This window comes from Crocodylus siamensis, chromosome 4, assembly GCF_052110815.1.
Source record: "Crocodylus siamensis isolate JL-2025a chromosome 4, ASM5211081v1, whole genome shotgun sequence".
NCBI lineage: Eukaryota > Metazoa > Chordata > Crocodylia > Crocodylidae > Crocodylus > Crocodylus siamensis.
In genome coordinates, this window is record NC_143398.1 from 240,251,368 (window position 1) to 240,272,317 (window position 20,950).

Sequence of the window (20,950 nt, forward strand, 5' to 3'; positions counted from 1 at the left end):
AAATGTATCTGGGATTCGCCTTTTCATTTTTGCACCTCTATTTACAAGGAAATCAGAAGGGATTAACTAGCAACAGATGAACGCGCATGCTTCTTCCGTAGAGATTGGTTGACACCCCCCCCCGAAATGGCTTAGGCTGATTGATTAATTTACTGCTTGATGGCAGGAGAGAGGAGCCCGGGAGTGAATTCTGAGCAGCTGAGCACAGCTGTAGTTCTGTGTGTCAACCCGAATCACAACGTGAGAAGCAAAAAGCAAATCTCTGGGGCGTGCATAGGTGAAGACATGTTTCGCCATTAGGGGTCATACTCACTGCATGCAAAACCGAACGAGGACTTTGTGTGCGACAGCTGAAAGTTTGGATGCACAAGGACAGCCGTGCTCCAGCACACTCGCCTTTGCAGCCCTGGTATTTTTGGAGTAAACGCTCATTCCAAATGCGACGGCCGCAGCTTCATCTGTTTCAAGCACTTGCCAAGGTTTCTGCAAGCTGCTAGCTAACTCTGCCTGGCCAGTACTCTGCTAATCGCCATGCTGCCTTGGAGGCTGGTCTGAGATTACCGAATCTAATCACTTTTTAGTCAAGCTGCATGTGGCTGTGGCACTTGGCTCTAAAAGCTTTGCCTATAGGTTTCAGGCACAATATCACCCAATTAAAGAAAAACATTAATTATTGACCAGATGACCTGTGTGTACTTCCACTTGTCAGCAGGACAGATGCCATACAATGGTATAATTAACCCTTTAATGCCTAGAGTTGGGATTTAGAAGCATAGTGCAGACTGCAGGTCTTGGATGCAACATGATTATCGGCAGCAAGGGCTAATATGGAACCATCAGCCATTATCTCTGGGAAGGCTGCAGCCACTGGGATTTTACTCATTACACAATAATGAAGTGGATGATGATGAGCCCATTTAAACAGGCAAAACTTGTTGAGAAGAATGGCTAATGTAGTGTGGAGAGACCTTTACCAAATTTTTGTATCAAGATTAATTTTATTTCTAAGGAATGAGGCTCCTGGTCAGTTTGAGTGCTTGTGAAAGGCTTTAGCTGGCTAGGTCTGGGGACGGGGTTGGTCTCTCTATAGAACCGATGCTAGATATACACAGCTCTTCCCGTTCTGGCAGGATGCCATACAGGAGTGAAGGGGAGAGTTCAGGTTCCAGCAACCAAGTCATGAGACTGCGGAGAAAGTCTGCACTGGGTACAAGCCAGGTGGTCGCTTGTCCGGCAGCAGCTGGACCAAAGCCATCATTTGAGCTCGCATCGCCCCTATAACAGGGGTGGGCAACACGGTAGATCCAGCTGGTGGCTGGACTTCATTTCTCAGCAGCCCCTGCCTGTGTTGCTGCAGCCAGTTTCTATGGAGATCCCAGCATGGCATCACCATGACAGTGTGGGGCTGGGGTTTCCATGGAAACTAGCCCCACCAGTGCTGGCTGGGCAGGGAGCTGCTCCGGGGCTGGGGCTGGGATCTGGGACAGAGCCACAGCCCGGGGCGCACAGGCTGCAGGTCGCGGTTCTGCCCTGGCTCCAGACCGTGCGGCTATTGCCACAAGACCCCAGCCCCTGGACAGCTCCCCACCCTGCCAGTGCTGCTGGGGCCAGTCTCCGTGGTAACCCTGTCCCGGTGCAGCCGCAGCAACGTGGGCAGGGGCTGCTGGGAAAGGGAGTCCACTGCAGGCCAGATCAGACATTGCCAGCCCCTGCCTTATAACGGCAGTCATATGACAACGACTTCTGCGTATCATGGAAAATTCCTGGTTTCCACAACTGCGGTCCACGCACACTACCGGACTGCACTGGGACACAACTGCCAACCCCAAAGGTGGATATCGCCTCAGCTAGGATGTGCTCCAGGACAGGGGCTGTCTTCTGCCAGATCCCTGGAGTACCTGGCGTGATGTGGCCCTGATCCAGATTAGCAGCAACTAATGGGTGCTACTGTCTTACAGATAATTAATATTGATAATAAGTGGAGGAGCCTGTTCTGAAGAGGGATTAAGCTGACAATCGGTAAAGAAAACGAGCATCTTTCTGTTGTTGTCGTTATTCGTAGTGTAGTAGCACAGGCTTATTTTGTGGGCGCAGGAGAAACCTGCGTTACCTTCTGTTAGATGCCGCTTACTGCATGGTATGTACCCCAGAAAGCTTTTCCAGCTGTCAGGTGCATCCTACCTCACGCAGTTGTTTAGCATTGTGAGACCATTGCTAGTCTTTGTAATGGTTTGTCAAGTCCGTGTGATGATCATGCTTTACCTATCGTACATCTTATTTTGGGTGAATACCATGTTTTACAATCGGTGAAACTGCCAATATTGCTTAGCCTCAGCAAACGCCCTGCTGCGTCCAGAGCCGGTTTGTATTTGGGCGCAGTCGCACAGTCTCCCTCTTGCCTTAACTGGCTGTGATCTTAGCAAGCGGCATTTTCCAAAGGGTCACAGTTCCACCTCCGGGTGAAATGGGATTACACTTCTGTTCAATAAACATTGAAAAGCTATTGATGGTGGCAGTAAATTGTTCATAGTCTAAACTATCCTCTGGTTTTATCTTTAAGGTACGGTGAATCGCAAAGATATCCCCAGTGCGGAGGGTAAATAGTTTTCCTTGTTTCAACAGAAACAAGACTGTTAACACTAAAGAGTATTTGTTCTGCTGTGTTACGAGTTGGACTTGACTTCCTGGAAGACGGTCACAGAAAGGGGTGAAAGGCAATTTGGTCTGTGCCGAGCAAAACCAAGGAGCGTATAAACAATTTGTGCTGTGTTGTGTAGAGTAAGTACATAGACTCATAGGGCTGGAAGGGTCCCCGAAAGATCATTGGGTCCAGCCCCCTGCATGGGCAGGAAAGGCATCTAGGGTCAGATGACCCCAGCCAGGTGACCATCCAGTCTTCTCTTGAAGACCTCTAGGGTAGATGTTGCACCGCCTCTGGGGGAGCTTGTTCCATAGTCTGGATGCCCTAGTTGTAAAGAAGTTATTCCTAATGTTCAGCTTGAAACTCTCTCCCAGGAGTTTGCGGCTGTTGTTTCTAGTTTTCCCCCCAGGGCGCCCTGGTGAACATGTGTTCACTGAGCCCCTGATATAGCAGTAAGCTGCAATCAGGTCTGCCCCGCTTTCAGCCACCTTTTCTTTAGGGTGAAGAGTCCGAGATCCCTCCGCCTTCCCTCGTATGGCTTGCCACGCAAGTCCCTGATCCTGCGGGTGGTCCTTCTCTGGACCATCTTGACCTTTAGCACGTCCATGTTGAAGCGCGGGGCCCAGAACTGGATGCAATACTCCAGCTGCGGCCGCACCAATGTTGAGTAAAGCAGGAGAATCATTTCTTTGGATTTACTGCAGATGCATCGATTGATCCATGGCAGAGTTTTATTGGCCCTAGCGCAGGGACGGGCAATTATTTTGGGCAGAGGGCCACTTACTGAGTTTTGGCAAGCCTTTGAGGGCCGCATGACAGGAAGCTTAGGGCAGATTAATATTAAATTTTCTAAATATTTTAGGGGCCCCACGGGCCAGATAGAATGGCCTGGCGGGCCGCAGCCGGCCCCCAGGCCACATTTTCCCCACCCCTGCCCTAGCAGCTACTGTGTTGCATTACTGGCTCATGTTCATGCTGGGGTCTGCTGTTACCCCAGATCCCTTTCATTTGTAGTGCTGGTCACGTTAGCGATGCCCAGCCTGTAGGTGTGCTGGGGGGGTCTTCCTTCCTACATGCAGCACTTTGCATTTCTCTACGTTGAGCCTCATCTGGTTCTGTTCTGCCCAATGTGCCAGTCTGGCTAGGTCTGCTTGTATCTGCAGTCCATCTGCAGGTGTGTCCGTGCAACCCCTTATCTTGGTGTCGTCCACGAACTTGGCCATTGGGCTTTTCACCCCCTCATCCAGGTCATTGATGAAGATGTTGAACAGCACTGGGCCAAGTACCAACCCCTGGGAGCACAGGTCACATTTTGGCTTCAGTGAAATGGAGGTGTACGTGAGCATCTGAGGGCATGGTTTGGTTTCATGGGTGTGTTACTTTCTGCATTATTAAGGAACGTGGCCAAGGATATTTCTGTTCAGAGATGGTGTGACCTAGTGGGTGGACTTGGGCCCTGTTTCTGTCTTTGCTACTAGCCAGGTGGATGACCTTGGGTGAGTCAATTAACCTCTTTCTGCCTTGGTTTTTTCAGCTGTAGAATGGCATTAATGATGCTGACTTTTCTAAGTGCCCCGAGATTACTGCTGACAAGTACTATGTGAGAGCCAGCTGCTGCTATGATTATTGGCATTGCCACCACCAGACAAGAAAAGTAGCAGAGTGACTGCAGTTATCAGGGCATTAAGTGCCCCGCAATATTTCATGTGCATTAGCATGAAATTACTGATATTTCCTGATTTACCAGGATTTACTTTGCCTGAGATGAGGCTGGAGTTGCTCTGCCATGCAGCCTTATCGCAGGCAAAGCTCCCATTGAATTTAGACTGCAAGACTGAGCCCTGTGTAGCCACGTGGGGGGAGTTTATTTTGCTGTAAGGTCCTGGGCTTGGTACAACTCCATCAGTTGGAAAGAATTTTGACCCTAGATTTCTAAAACAACAGTTCTGCTACCTGGTAAATGTTAAGGAAGCATATTTTTGAGGGGCAGAGACATTTATACCAGGCTGTGAGGTTGTCCTGTGAAGGACAGTGGTTAGGTATGCAAGAACAGATTGCTTTTTCCATTTAAAATGTGTTTGTGTGTAATTTGAAAAAGAACAATGCCTTCCAATGGGAAAGGGCAAGCACTAGTAGTGTCCCCATCTCCCCTGCAACATGTTGGAGGATACACTCAGAGAAAATTTGGGTTGGAAGGGACCTCAGGAGGTCACCTAGTCCAGCCCCCTGCAAATCTTCCCGGTGCAGGATGTTCCCAGTACTTCTGGTTTTGTGCTTTTAGTCATGCGGGAGAGGTTTGGAAGTGGTGGTTGTGGGCAGTCCTTGGGTAAGCAGTTTCCCTGTAAATGCAAAAGGCCCCATCCTGCCCTGTGTTCCTTTGCCCTTCTGCTTTGCTACTAGTCCAAATTCTCTGGTAGAGCAAGTCCGCTGATTTGAATCGGCAAGACTAAAAGCAACTTCCGTGGGTCCCTTGGGCTTAGCTCTCTGACTTCACGGGGAAGAAGAAAACCCAGCACAGAAGCAGATGATCCTCCAGCCCTTTGTGCTGATGAGACACCAGTTAAGGGAATTTATTCATCAAACCACATTGCATGACACTCCTCTGTCACACGGCAGTATTGTGCCTTTGGCTAATGTGTCATCTGGCATGTTCTTGCAACCTCATTGACACCCAGGTAAAATCCAGATGATCCAAGTGGAGACCACAGAAGAATGAGACTCGGCTGAGATGGCAGAGCCATTGCAAAGAGAATGGAAAAGCCCAGGCTAAGTTGTATTGCTTTGACTTGCACCACAATGAACTTCCGTTACAGGTGTGTCACGAAAGATCTTCCCTAAATTTACATCTGATCAAGTGAGCTCAGGCTCAGGAAAGCGTATGCATCTCTGATTTAGTTAGCCTGTGATGGATATCTCTACCTCTCGTCCACCTAAGTTTACATTAATTCTTAACTGCGTGGCAGCACCGGTATTGATTTTACCCACCGATCAGTGCAAGTTAAAACACGTTTGGAGCTAAAATACCTTCTGGGAAGGATGAAATTCAGAAACACACTGAAGATTCACTTAATGAACAAGAACTCTCATCTGACACGAGCCCAATTTTATGAAATGCAGCGCATGAAGTTGAGAACAATGAAATGCTGTCATAAAGCAAGAGAACCATTTCTAAGGTATATCAAGAAAAAATAGCACTGATTCAAAAGGAAAATACCAGACCAGCAGGTATCACATCCCATTTACTGAAAACGTTAAAAAATATTGATTATTGTCCAGGTGGAGATGTTTTCACAAATACAGTTATGGCTTCCCTAGAAAAAAAAATGGAGGGTGTCTGTACCTTGAAAAAAAGTTTGGTTAAAATAGCGTTGCACGTTCTGTGCAAGGAGAACACATTGCATGCTACACCGTGCAGCAGACAGGAGAGCAAACCCTGCTAAGAAATGAAAACGGGCTCCTTTGTAGCAGTGTCACCACCCAAGGGGCTGCGCAATCACTCGTGGCACATCCATAAGTCTCCACTAAAGCACGGCATGCATCTAGTGCCAGGATGACTCGAGTGCTGCTCTGACATCATTGAAAGCTCTGCCGAAATAGAAACCCCGAGGACTTGCAGCGCATTGAAACGGCTGAGCATCCAACTGAGCCGTGGTTAGCGACAGTCTTGGCTTTTTGGGGAAAACGTTTTCCTTCAACTCAACAAGGCAGGGCCTTCCTTGCCTGCAAGAGCTGAGGCTTCTCCCTATCACCGCTGCAAGAGTGAACCTGAGCGAGAAGGATCTTGTAGATTCAAGAAATCAAGAAGCCGATCTACCACCGCTCTAAGAGCTCAAATAGGATTTCCGAAGGGTGACGCCTTGTCCGTGCCAAATGATGCTGCGCACTGCTCTTCCAGCATTAACAGCCAGGCGTTCAAATCCAGGTGCTGACATTGTATGTGCACGATTTGGGTGGTTCCTTCAGGTGTTCAAGTGCTCATCTTTTATGTGTGCAAATGTAAGATATAAGCAGATGTGCACTTTCTGCAGGAAGAGGAGCAACTCCTAAGTGCCCATTCTGACTTTGTCTGTCTGGGACTGTGAAGTCCCTTTGTAGTTGCCAGAAATAATTTGAATCGCATTGCTGCTACAAAAGGCATTTGGGAAGTTGCTCAGATACAGGCCTGATATTGCAAAGGGCTGAGTGCCCTCAGCTCGCACAGACTGCAGTGCTTTGCAAGGGCAGGAGCTTAGAGGTGATCTTCTCAGAGGTTTAATTCAGCCCGATTTGAGTACTGGCCTGTACCCTGTGTGTGCAAAATGCGAATACCATTAGAGCGACTGAGCTTTGATTTGGTGATCCTGTAGCCACTTAGCACGTGTGTCCTTGGCAAAGAGCAAGCCAGTGTTGAGTCAAGCCATGGGTTTCCATCTGAGCAGCATGGGGACTTGAACAGTGCTGTCATTGTACAGCTAAGGGACCACTATTTGTAAGGATATTAAGGTGGAACCAACATGAAGAGAAATCATTTTCAGCTACTTAAACATTTATCCCCAGGAATGGGAAAAAAAAAAACAACCTCCAAACTGGCCTTTGGGTTTTCCTGTTTTATGTGGCTTAATGCTATTAGAGCATAACGATCTCACTGTCCTGAGTCTTGTTTCCAAAATAGCAGCCACCGGTTTCTGTTTGTTTTGAATTGGGTACGGGAGAGCGATGCAAGCCCAAATATTTTTAGTGTACGCTTTGTACGAAAAATTGGTTTTCTCACATGAGTGGCACTGGACATGAATATTGCGAGGCTTGCTGGACAGCTTGGGGTCTGATAGATTTGTCTAGTGTTGGGGGTCTTTGGGGTTGAACAGAGTTTTATAAAATAAGCTGGTGTTTTGTTCCTTCAAGTGAGGATGTAAGCAAAATGAAGAAGTTTTTTAAAAAATGCAGTTGAGAGCTACTGTAAAGATGGCCCTTTAAGATGGGGAAGCAATCGCTGTATCTTACAAGTGCGTACATCATGCTTGTAAGTGCACATGCAGTTTATAGTATAATGTGCGTAGTACATATATAAAAAATACACATACTATTAAATGTGGAGCTGCAATTCATGCTGTAAGTGGTACATTCAGATGATGCTGAAATTACTATACACATTCAGCTGCTTTACTTGCACACTGCCTAAGCTTGTGCAGTATTTATTCTGGCATTTAAAATAGTGTTCTGGGCAAGTGTCTATTAAAAACCAGTGGACTGCTGAAATGTTTCCTCCTTTTCCCTTTTAAACTTGAAAATTCCCTTCAAAACTGCACCCATCGGCACCCCCCACCCTCACCAGGTATCGTTTATCATGCGGTAGCTATTCCCACAGCCGTATCCACGCTGCAAGAGACTGGGACCAGCGGAGAGGAGGCAAGGCTGAGAGCCAGGGATTCTCGGGCTCTTCCCTAATGCCCCTATAGCTCGCTACCATGTCTGCTGTCTGCAAGAGGGGGATAATCATGCATAAAAATAGTGGTAAGAGGAATTAATTGGTTAACATCCAAATATATTTGTGAAGAGAAAGCATGGCACAAGTGCAAAGCATTGTTAGAACAGAAAAAAATGAGAACAGTTTAAAGAGCCCTGCAGGTGTAGAGGTCCATAGTCACATTCAGCTTAAGCCAGCGAGCTTGTGGCCTGCACGATCTCCCCCTTCCCTTAATTCAAAGATCACTGTTGTTTTTTTTATTTATTCCACATTAAGAAAATGGCTTGTATTGAAGGTGTGCCTTGTTCAAGAACCTGGAATTTATGTTGCCTTTTAATGCTGTTAGTTGAAAATCTTGCGCTTGCTTTAACTAAATCCTATTACCTTTCCTATTTGTTGAACCCAGACCATGCATAGTTGGGTAGGTGAGGATTTGCCAGCTAGATCAACTACAGCCGCCTCAGGGCCCGGTGAAGGCAACTTGGAAGAGAAATGTAAACAGGTAGACGAAAAGCTGTGTATACTAATCACAAAATACCCTTTCTGTTTGCAATTTAGATTTCTAATGCAGTCTAGCTGTGTAAAGAGGCACTTGCTGCGTGCCTCCAAAAGTGATCCTTTCTTTGCGTGTGTGTGAGCGTGTCTATAAAATAATGGTTTGTTTTTTGTGTGCCTTTCTATTAACCCTTTTGTCTAAATTATGCAGCCAGAAGAGGTCTGTCTCAATGTTGGCTCTGTCTGGGCTGACTGTAGGGTTACTTAAAGAAGCCCTACAGGCCTGCCTGCAGCTAGGATTACTTCTTTAAGAAGTAACCCCTTAACAAAGCTGCAGGCAGGCCTAGAGGACCAATATGTGCGCTCTGGGTCAGACTGCCTGCCATGGGTGAGCTGGATAGACCGTCCAAGCCACTGAATAAGCTCATGGCGCTGACTCCACTTCCTTCCTGAAATCCGGTGATTCTCCCATTTTTGGTCCCGACATCGCCTGTAACTTGAACGTTGCCAAACATTGCTTCAAAGGACATCCTGTCTGTTTTGGCCAAATTGCTGGAATTTAGCGAACCTGGCTCGCCCACTACTGGTCACCTGGTTAAAAACAAGGTGTGGGCGTATTCATGCCCATGCAGCGTGCGATGCTGACGGATGGCAGAGCCTTTGTAGGAGGCGTTCCTCAGCTCAGCAGTGGGACGAGTATGAGACCACTGGGGGCAGCCCAAAGCTCAGGGAAGTGGGAACTGCAGCGGTGCATTTCCAGGGGATGGACAGAGGTAACACGTCCCTTTTAAATGATCGAGTCCTGAGGGTGAGCCGTGTTCTTCACTGCCACAACCAGCCGCTGACTCTGTTGGGATTGCTCCTGCTTCACCCAGCAAGGGATTTAGCCTGCAGGAGGAGATGATCCATAATGTCTAGATTCTCCCTGTCTGCGGTGTCGGGCGTAGAGCTGAAAGGAGACTCCTTCCAAGTCTGTATCCTCGACATGACAGGCACTGCCCATGCAGTGCTCAAGCTGCCTGTTGTCTGTACGCTTGTGCAGTCATTTAATGATAATATGGATTTGGTGACCTGGGCCAAGACTTTCTCAGCAGTGAGAAGTGATCTTGGGGTGTCCCAGGATTGCCACCTAAACTTGAGGTGTCCCAGGTTGACCCCACTGGGAAGTGTCCCAGGATGGCCACCTAAAACTCGAGGTGCTCCAAAATATCTACTCACCTCTGAAATTGGCCTTTATGGTTAGACCAGTTAAAAATAAAGGCACATCCATCTCTTCTAATCAGTGATTTTTCCCTAGCCTATATCTGATGGACAGAAAACCTTAAGGCGTTGCTCTTGCCGCCTCTTTGCATCTGAGAGCAAGCTGTACCCACAGCACGGTAGGAAAAGATTCATGCAGTGTGGCCCGTTAGCGCTGTGGACGATTGCACTTTCAGAGTGAATAACACTAACTTTGGGCCCATGTCGTCTCACTGCTGTCGAAACCTGTGGAAGCTCTCACCAGCTCTGCTAGAACAAGGGTGCTATCTTTGTCCTTTGAATCTTTGGTAGAAAATCCTTAGCTTTTATTTTCAGGAAATTGGTTTATTTTGCAATGTTCATCTCCAGTAAGTAAAGCAACAAACGGTGCATGCCTTGTGGATGAGGTGGAAAGAAGATGCTTACAAGCTGGGTCCTGTAGCCCTGGATGGTCAGACTGCAGTTGATTTCAGCAGGTGCCTGGCCTAAGCTGGAACTGCAGGATGAGGCATATACGAGTCCAGTTTAGGTCGTTTTAAGGTCTTTGGGATCCTTTCTGGTTGAATCTCTTAGATTTTTCGCACCCCACTGAAGTTGAGATCTGCTTGTCAAGTTGCAGTAGTGACCCGCATGCACGTTTTCTAATCATGAAATGAAGCACCACAATGTGGAGTATGCATGGTGTCCTGGCTGGGAATGGATTTTGGCATGCTCGCTGTTCTTTGTTCAACACGCTGACCCTTGTGTTGCAGGATCTTTCACATGCGGTAATATTTTCAGTTCAGAAAATGGGGTGTTGATAGCAGCTGAAGTCTGTATCTGAGGACAGGCAGAGATGCATGGACTCTTTTGCAGACCCTGTAGCTCAGCTGGCTACGGAGAGGTCTTCAAGTCAGAAGATTTAAGAACATGTTGGAAGAAAATAATACTCCTTTTCCCTCCTTCCGTGCTGTGGGAGCCTTAGACTTACCTACAAGCTATTCATGTTAGAAGGAGCTTTTGCAGGAGGTAGCATTGCCTATTGGTTAAGCTTGAATGCCAGGAAGCTGCTCTTCAGTGGCTCTTCCAGACACCTCTTTTGCAGTGTCGGGCAAATCCCTTCAGCTCTTCCTGTCTCAATTTCTTCATCTGTTATATGAAAATGAGACTACTAACATGATGAGCCTTTGAGAACCACAGAGGGAAAGTGTTGTTTAAATGCAAAGTTAGTACTGGGGCCTGAGCTCAGGAAGGGAGGGGAGAGAGCAGGTTGAATAACAACTGCACGCTGACACAATAGAGGATTTTGATTCCCTCGAATGAAGAAAGGGTCTCTGTGTGTCCGAGTCCATTCTCCGCTAATAGATGCCACTTCAGAAGAGGCGGTGGGTATGCTCAATTATGGCAAGGTTTTAAAATACATAATTTGCTAAAAATACCGTCCTGTGCTTTGACTCGGCTGGGCCACAGAGCACACAGTGGCTGTCGCAGGAATGCAACATGTCTTTGGGTTTTAGCTGCGTTCAAAGTTATCCGTCATTTTTAGGAAGTCAGAGGAATTTCCAGAAGGGCTTTACCCCAAATGGGTGCCGTGGCAGAGGCTGCCCATAGTTTCCGTGCTCAGAGCACACATAATCTGCCTTCTCCTTTTGCAAGCCCAGGCTACAGATACATATTCTGGAGGTTGGCAGGGTGGAAAGCTGCATGCCGGCTGGAGGACACGCTACTGCAGAGCTCATTGTGGAGGTCCTCCCGTGCTAAAGCTTCTTGTTTTGCTTTGACTGCAGTAAAGCAAGAGTTGCCAGGTCTTTTTGTGCTTCCCTAAAACAAGCAAAAGAGGGGAAGAAACAATGGGAGTGTTTCATGCGCACATGCTGCTAGCGCAAGCCTGGTAAGGGGTGTGTGGCTGAGATTTGCTTTTGCAGTTGTGTGCACACTGCCTTGTGTTGAACACATTCCCGTTAAAAGGATCATTAAATAACGGCACGCAGGGCCATGCATATCCACATGGACTTGAGCATCTTGTTCAAGAAATGGATCAGCTTAGGCACCGGGGGTGAACTCCTGACCACAGTGATTCCAGGATTTGAAATTCCCACTGAATTTAGGGGGAAAGCAGATTCCTCTTTGCACAGTGGCACCTTTTCTGAAGGGGCCTTGGCTGCTGCTCTCTGAGCCCTTGGAATGAGGAGTCAGGTTAAGAAGGAAAGGAAAAGGCAGGGTCTTGCTACCTGGTGTATCAGGTTTGAGGGTCCCTCAGGTGAGTGGAGAGATTTTCCTTTTGCATTTAAAGAAAAAAGCCACTGGGATAAGAATCAACAGTCCCAAAACCTTAAGAGTTCATCTGACCCGAAGGAAGTCTCTGCTTTGTTGTGGATTTCTTTGGCTCTTTATAGCCACTCTGCGGTGCTTGAGGGGGTCTCACCTGCAGGACAGGAGGGGTTTTAAGGTTGTTACAACCTGAGTTGCAGGCAGAACCATAAGCCCAAAGTAAGTCACGTAAACGTAAAACTAGTGTCAGCGTCACGGTGCCGGGGTGGTTTCAGGAGTGCTCCTTTGCGGTACGTGACAGAGGTGTCTCTAGCAGCCCTCCGGTGCGGGCCTGGTGAGATGCGACGCGCATCTCATTTACCGTGAGGTTCCTTTCCGACAGACCGTGGCTCTCATCGCTCCCGGGAAAGAACTGCTGGATCCTTCAACTTTTTCTTTTGTCTTTCCAGGCAGCACAAATAGTCCTGATCTCCCTCTTTGAACTGAACACTCCTGAGTTTACCATGTTACTTGGTGCCTTGCCGAAAACATTCCAGGACGGTGCTACCAAGCTCCTGCACAACCACCTCAAGAACTCCAGCAACACCAGTGTGGTGAGTGGCACCCGGCGCTGATGGGCGCAGATAAGTGCTTCCTGATCTCAAAACCCAGCGCAGCGGCAGCACTTCTAGCAGCAGTGTATTTGTGGTGTCTTCTGTTTTAGGAGCAGCCCCTGGGTCCTTTGCGGTTTGATGTAGCATAGCCTATACAGAGACCGCGCGGGATTTTCGTGCCCAAGTGACTTTGGAGTCACTTTGGCATTTTTACACGTGCAGGCGCTGCAGCGGCCCGGTTCTGCGACGGTTGCGGTTGTGTAAGTGGCAAAATATGCCCAGCTTGGGCGGTTGTATCAGTGGCAAAATGCGCGTCGGTGCTGAGACAATGCCAGCAGTGCACTTTTGAACCAAGACACACAGAAGGTGCTTTACTTCAGAAGCACGCCGCTGCTGTTTTCTGTGCGCTGCTGTGCATTTCGCCATTTATACAACTGCACGTGTTGCAGCAGCTCGCATGCGGAGCAGGCTTGATTAACCAATGCCTGTTCACGGGCATTTCCTGAAATTCAGGAACAACTCCGCTCCAGAGTGGCGGATCTCTGGCATGTCGTGGGACAAAAGAAGTATGTGTATAAATGCCCTGAAAGTCAAAGATTTCAGTCATTTGTGCTCCTCAGTCAGTTGGTACTTTTCAGAAGCCTAGGTATTTGGCTAATGGGAACAACAATCTCCCTTTGCCCAGTGCTGCCATTGAACAGAGAGCAATAGCTCATATGTGGTTCAGCCAGGGACTTGCAGGGTGTTGGATTTGATCGAGAAGGTCTTTTCAGCTCTAACCAGCAATGCTGTATTTTGGTTTTTATGAAGACTTTAAAGGTAGTAATGCTATTGAGTGAACAAATTAATAGGGATTTTTTTTTAGTTCATCTGTAAATTACTTTTTCTCCCTTCAGCATGCATCAGGATAGTCTTTGCTATAGTCTCCTGACTGTGACAACCCACTTATATAGAGAAATCCTGTATAAATCAGATAGGGTCGAGCCTTGCAGCCTTGTACAGTCATTGAGTTCAATAGACAGTTTGCCTGAGCAACAACTGCAGGATTAGGCCCATAGGGAGAAGGGCTGGATTGTTGTGTAGTCATTCACACCTGTGCGTAGGGGCGAGGGGAGTGACGCAGTGACCAGGTGGAACAGGAGCCTTCTGTACCCCTTTGGCAGTGTTGTAAAATGCTGGCACAAGGCCACAGAGGACCAGGCTCTAACCAACTAATGTAAAGAAAATCAGAAGAACATCTGAGACGATGCACATCCCAACAGCGAATGGGAAGTATTTTAAAGTCAGCAGAATAAGGCTCTGGGAGGCCAAGAATTATGTTAGAGAAGTTGAGCAACACTAATAACAGGAAGACAGATGTGCAATAGGCATTTAAACGTGGGACTTCTGTGGCTGGTAGGAAGACACGTGGGCTAAGCTGATGTTATGAGCAGTGCGCGCTCCTTAACCAGCTGTTTCCATACTGTGTGGGCCAGATTTTTCAAAGCTTGCCCAAAACACATTCACGGGCAGATCCTGAAATTCAGAAACGGCAAGCCCTTCTTGAGTGGACACTTGTTAATGAGAATGGGCCAAATCTTGCTGCTGTTGGCACTTCCATTTTGACGTCAGTGGTTGTGTGTCTGGTGCCTTAGAAGAGAAGCCAGAATCCAAGCTGAACTGGTTGCATCCTACGTTTCTGCCCCCTGCAACCTCTGGGTTGTCCCACGTACATGAAGGCAGAAGTCTGACCCATTTTGTCTTCTGTCTTATAGTGTAATACTTGCCTAACCCTTCCTTTTCTGCTTCTCTACTAGGGCTCTCCCAGCAATACTATCGGTCGGACCCCTTCTCGCCACTCCAGCAGCAGAACCAGCCCCTTGACCTCCCCTACTAACTGCTCCCACGGAGGACTGTCTCCAAGGTAATGCAGCAGTTTAGTTTCAAGCACTTGCAGACTCTTAAAGGGTTTCAGCACGAATGTTCATCTCTCTAGACCACATCTCTCCAACTAATATGGTAAAGCCAAGAGTGTGCAGTAGACTTGTTCCATTCAGCAGGGGTTGACGAATGCACAGCAAAAAACAAGATAATTCATGGTTAGTGTTGCACTTCTATACGCAGGATCATGGGACTAGAGCATACTTTTTTTTGTGTACTTTATTAAAATACTATGTTTGCCTTCACAACCGGTCCCTGCACAGAAAGAGTCACCTGAGTTGTAATCTCAAATCTAATAGCTTAGAGGAACTGTCATATTGTAATGTTTGAATTTGAGTCCTGGGTGAATTTTAAACATGATGAAAGAATATGGGTATGTAACAGATTATGCACTGGGTGCTGTGTGGCTTTCCAGGGTGGACTGGAAAGACCTGCGTTTGATCCCAGGTGAGGGCGGTAGGTGTTTGCTCATTGTTTCCACTTTCAATGTGGCCCCGAGGCCCACCCACCTGCTATCCAGTGGGGACAAGGTAAAAGGTGGCTGGAGCATGGTGCTGACCACATCGCTTCCCTCTTGTGCTGAGGCCTTTGTGGGCCTCAGTGGCCTTTTAAGTGGGACACCTTTAGTTTCCCAGATTAAGCCTCTTAGCTTGAGCCCTCTCTGTTAGGATGGTACTTGCAGGTTCAACAACAGACCTGACTATGAAGCCCAATGACTATGCTGCCTGCAAGGCTGCAGCTTCACTGAGAGACTTCCTGGAGCTCTAGTATTGTGGAGGATGGTGTTGGGCGGGTGGGGAGAAGGCATGCGGGGAAGGTGTCCTGACACAGTGCTAAGCCAAAAATGGGCTCCAGTTATTTGTAGGCTTTGCATATGGGGACTTGGAAACAAGTGCAGTAGGGGAAAAGTATGAAGTCATTATGCATTGGAGCCGAAAACAGTGCTGACTAGTGCTTTTCATTAAATTATCTCGTTGAAGTGCTCTTCACAGTGAGTCTGATCCGATGGCATATGTCAAGGTAGTTGCTGCCAGAACACAGGAGGAAATTAGAGCAGAGGGAGGAATAGGTTGCAACTGAATGGTGAACAGTAATTTTCCGGTTTTTTCCTCTTTGTCGATCTTTGTTAGGTTGGGCCCATTTTTCATGCAACTTTTTCTCAGTAGATCCATCACAAAAAGCCTTAGACTGTCGGGTCCCCTAGTGACAGGTGTAAAAGTTGCTAGCCTTCCTGACGTAGGGTGGTTTTGTCACCCTGAGCCAAGCAAGATCTTCCCAGAGGTTGCAGGGTATGTAAACACGCACCATCACATCATTATATCTGCTCTGCTGCAGAGCCAGCACAACTAGAATTGCCAATATGGAGTAAGCATTGGAAGATTTTTTCCAGCAGGGATTTTTGCTAATGAAAATGTTAGGTTTTGAGCTCAGACCAGTAATGCCATTGGTAGTGCTTCCTCCTCTTCTCACCGGGAGGTTATTGGTCTCCTGGTCATGGGAAATCACAGGTTGAGATCTCTGTTTTTATGCAGTTAGACGTACAGGTCTATTGTCAGTACTTGCATGTGATGCCTATTTTAAATCATGCCCTTTTATCATGTTTTTGTCTTGGTAAACCAGCCAATATTTGCCACTTCATTCATTGCTGTTTAGTTTCTTCCTTGCATTTGTTAGTACTTGTTTTGTTACCTCTTAATTTCAGATCTCCCAGTACGATTACATAAAAATGGTACTTAACTATTTCCCAGCCTCCAGAAAGTCTGTTTCCCAGTGTTTTGAGATCAGGGTCTAGAAAGCTTTTTCTTTGCTATGCTCTCAAGATGCAGCTAACACAGAGGTACATTCCTGGAAGAACTTTTATTGGTCATTAACAAGGCATTAGCAAAGAAGGCATTCCTTCCCTGTCGTTGTGCAGCTTTCTAGGGACCGTCTCCTTCGAAACAATAATTCTTTCAGATTTCCATCCAGTTCTTGGAAACAAGGAGAACAAGAACTTTGATCCTTTTAAAAATAATGTGCTTCATTTCCTCATTGTAGTAGGGCCCAGGGGTAATTTTGTTTAGCTAGGGAAAGATGCCTTCAGATGAGGAGGAGGAGAAGAAAACCACCTTCAAAGCAGTTTCGGTAGAAGAAGAGAGAATTTTATCTGAAGGTTGGAAAGTGCATTTACTGCTTGCTTTTAAAAAAAAAAAGTGCCTTTGGAAAAAATGTTAATAGATGCTGAACAGTGAGGCACATTATAACAGCACATACGTGATTGGCAGGGTTACCCTTGCATCGGCATTTCCATCACAGACTCTATTTCAGGGCTTTGTAACTTTGCTTTGCTGTGCGATTTGGTGCGTGCTTTCAAATTTGAGACCAACCAAGGTTTAAGCCATGTTAACAGTCCAGTGTCTACAGACCCAAGGCTCTCCTCTGACTACCCACGCCCATGATTTGAAAGGGCGTGTTTTTAAGCTTACGTGCCTAACAGACCGGCAGTCTGTCAAATGCACCATGCCATTGCTTTCCCTGCTGCCCCACGTGCAAGTTATGTGCTTCTGCGTACGATGCCGTATAGCCCACCCAAGCAGCTTAAGTCCACCCAGTTGAAATAGCCTCCGTTTCCACCCCCTGCGTTCACGTTAAAAGCTAAATTGTTTCTTGTATTTGTCCTGGGTACAAATTTCTCGGAATGTGTTTTCATCCCTACCTGCGTGTGCATCGAAGGGGTCGACAGTCTCGTTTGCACATGCACATCATGTGTTTGTGGGTCTTGCAGTAGGAAACAGCTGGCTTGTATAAGCAGCGCTGTGCCCAGAGCTGGAGATGAAGCCCCAGATGATCTGCAAGCCTGATCCTCCGCCGGTAGAAGTCCACGTGTCTTCACTGGCTTTGCACACCCTAGAAGGTGTGAAACCTATTGCACATTAATGAAGCTGTTTATTTCGGCCTTTTCCCAGATTATTAGCCTCACAGTTTAAATTTCTGATTATTTGTATGGGCAGGCCACCCAGAATGAATTTAACAATTCTGATTTAACTAGATTTTGCTGATAGCAGCAGCTAGCAGGGGCATAGTCTGCACGCAAATATTCCCCGCTGTTAAGATACCGCTCTAAGGATGCTTCCATTACCGTGCCTTGAGCAAAATGCTTTCTTCTTGTGCTCCTTCTTCCACTACCTCCATCTAGTCCTCCTTGATGATCACTACAAAATACCTACCACAATTGTCAGGTGTTTCCTTGTATTTGTCTCTCTGTTGTTATTGCAGCTTTCTATCATTTTCAGTAACAACATCCTGCTCTGGTTGAGGGGCAAAACATGGAAAAAGGGGCAAACCTTCATAAGCATGAAGAACAGCTCCTGAGCAACATTAGAATGAAAGGTTGGGATTTGTACTGAGTAGATCATGAAAATGAGTAAATAATGCGCTGTAAGAAAAAGGAGCATTGGGCTGGGATTCCCCCTGTGCAAAAAAAATGTTGTTCTGATTCGGAAATGGTCTTCGATTGGCCAAAATGTTCCACGCTGATTCCAAATTTTCCTTTGCGTGGTATTTTGAAAAGCTTGGGCTACATCAGTGGGTCAAATTCTGCCTCTACTTTGTGCCCAAAAGCATGTAAGTGAGACAGTCTAGCACTCATTTGGTACTTCTCGTTTGTAAGTCTCAAAATGCCGTACATAGAAGTTCACTATCATTAGGCCCATTTTACAGGTGGGGGAGCTTTGGCCTGGAGAGATGAAAGAGGCTTTTGCCCAAGGTCAGCCTGAAGCTCTAGAGCAGAGTCAGGAATAAAATGCAGGTTTCCTGAGTCCCAGTCAAACACTCCAGACACTAGGCCGCTTGATGCAGGGGTACACGGGGGTAAATGATGGCAGAATTTAGCCCGCTCTTGATATCCTGTCCCCCGTGTTGATTTATGTACGGTACTGAGTGCAGCGTTACGTGCTGTTTCACTAAGGGTCTTAAAATCCCAAATTCAATAGAGTTTTAAAAAAAAATCAATAGAAGGGAATTGTATTTAGACAGTGTGGGTTTAGATGTTTGTTTTACTGAATAATTATGCCCGTTAGGAAACGTAAGAGACTTGGTGCGTTTCCTCTGAACAGAGAAGTTTTCATAACTTCAGTACTAAGTGGTGGGAGAAATTAAACCACACACATGCAGCAGGGCGACTCAACGCACCTTATACAGCAAGGTGTGAGCTTGTATTATTTGGCAGCGCACCTTACAGGTAGGTGAGCATCAAGATGTGAAACTGTCTGCCAGCATGTTTTTCTTCTCTGTAAAGCAACAGTATTGCTTACCACTGCATTTCTGTAGGAGCTGTTTGTATGATGCCTGCTTACCAAGGTAACTTCCTGACATCATTTTTTGGGCCGGATGCAGAACAGCTCTGCTGCTGTGTGCGCTAGAGCCGCTCCCGACTTGTTTGCCATTTCCAGTCTTGTAGCATCTTCCACTTGCACACAAATGTGACTTTTCAGATGCGATGTTACCTAAACTTAATAGAAACAAAGTGACATGCTGAATACTCCAAGAGCCCAGGAATAACAGATCTTCACCTCGTGGCTAGAAGAGAAATCTGGAATTGTATGTGAAATGAGAACAAATTATGTATGTATATATATTTAGCCGGCAAGCCGGACTTGTTTAGTTATTACTTTTAATATCAAAGTAAGGGGCTAATTCATTTTTATAGATATTTGGCCTGCTCAAAGTATTGGCCGAGGGATAATCAGGGGATAAAAAAGGAGAGAAAGATTATTTGCTTTTTTTATGGGGTGTAGACTGTAACTATGTTGGTCTAAGGACATAGGCAGACAAGGTTTTTAAAGAAAAGCAACTAACTCATTACTCTGCTTTGCATTTTTGGGGGGGGAAATTTATACAGAAATGTCACAAATGGAGTGTTGTATAAAGATGGTTTGGATTAAAACTCAGTGTCTCGCCTAGGGACGCCTCATTTCTGAAACACTGACTGTACAGTGGGTTCATCTAGTAAGGAAGAGTCAAGCCTGGTGTAACGGGCCAAATACTCCAACCAGAGACCTTGTGTGAAGAAGAATGGCATAGAAAGTCACGCAGACAGGCCTCCCGCTTCAGCTGGCATGATGCTGTTCTGGGCCATGCACAGCACTTGGGGGTTACAATCGCCCTAATGCTGGCAGAGGGAATAACATGATTAACATGCAGAAGTTAACTAGTGGAATTCATTGCCACAGAAAATCATGGGGGCAGACAACATAGCCAGATTCAAAAAGGGACTGGATAACTTCGTGCCCAATAGATCTATGTATGCATGATAGATCTGCCAGTCAGGCTATTGAAAGAATGGTTGGAGGTGTTTCCTAAACCAGTAGTGGTGGATGCCAGGGAGAGCGTTGAATAGAGGGTAGATGACTCTAGGTGTATCCGGTTCAACGCTCCCCCCTCTGTAGCATCCACCTCTACCGATGTTGGTGACAGGATACTGGGCTGGATGGACCATTGGTCTGATCTAATACGGCACTTCTTATGTAGATCCCTTACAGAGACTTTACCCCACCTGCTTTTTGTGGCATCACCAGACTGCAAGTGCACAGATCGCCAGGTCAATGAGAGCCCAATCTCGGGTGTTATTAGAGGCCCTTGGCACAGCATGGGATCGAGATGAAAGCTCGTGAAAAGTCATAACCCTGTCCCTTTCCTCACTCTCTCTCCAGTCTGACACCTAGATGTTGTCCTAGGACCTGGATCATCCAGCCTGCGGGCAAGTCTAAGGTGTTTGATAACTATCGCCCTTACATTTCCTTAAGCAATACATGGTTTGGAAAGACAGGGGATACATTTGGCTGCCTTAAAACCATCCAATTTGGGGTAGTACAAGCTGTGGCACTGCAATTTTGAAATCAATACGGGGCTGGATTAATCCGTCAAGTTAGAAGTGTTGTTTTTCCGGAGCAGCATGTGCAAGGGGTATGTGCGCTTCCCCCATTGCAGAGGACAGTTCAGTCCCTGTGACTGTTTCAATCTGAAATATCTATAGAGGCTGCCACAGGTGTCAGATGTAACCTTTTTACATATGTCCACTTGGGACGCGAGCTGGGACCGCAGACTCATGTGGATATGGGCCACACAAAGCTTTTAGGAGAGGATTTTCAGTTATCGTTAATGTGGGTTGGGTTTGGGCCTGTGACGTGACAGTCAGACCTCTTTGCACTCCAGCATAAAATGAGCGGTGTGCTCGGCATAGCTCAAGGGCGCATTTCAGACCCAATCCAGTTGCTACCCATCAGACTCGGCGCCTGCAGACATCAGTGGGACCTTGCGCGAGTCCCGACAGCAGGATTTCACTGACGTCGCTTGTCCGCATGCACGCAGAATCGGACATTGCAAGGCACC

At 46.9% G+C, this 20,950-nt stretch overlaps 1 protein-coding gene across 5 annotated transcripts in view; it reads left to right on the top strand.

The window, feature by feature from the left end:
• Nucleotides 1-20,950, top strand: part of CLASP1 (cytoplasmic linker associated protein 1) — a 229,863-nt gene that overhangs the window by 179,211 nt on the left and 29,702 nt on the right. For 3 of the 5 annotated variants that reach the window (XM_090046026.1, XM_090046022.1, XM_090046025.1), the window contains 3 exons: nucleotides 8,491-8,586; nucleotides 12,518-12,661; nucleotides 14,458-14,564. In XM_090046026.1, the coding sequence (XP_089902152.1) occupies nucleotides 8,491-8,586; nucleotides 12,518-12,661; nucleotides 14,458-14,564 (347 nt within the window). The remainder of the gene's footprint in view (nucleotides 1-8,490; nucleotides 8,587-12,517; nucleotides 12,662-14,457; nucleotides 14,565-20,950) is intronic. The other 2 variants (XM_090046023.1, XM_090046024.1) reach the window with 1 other exon arrangement.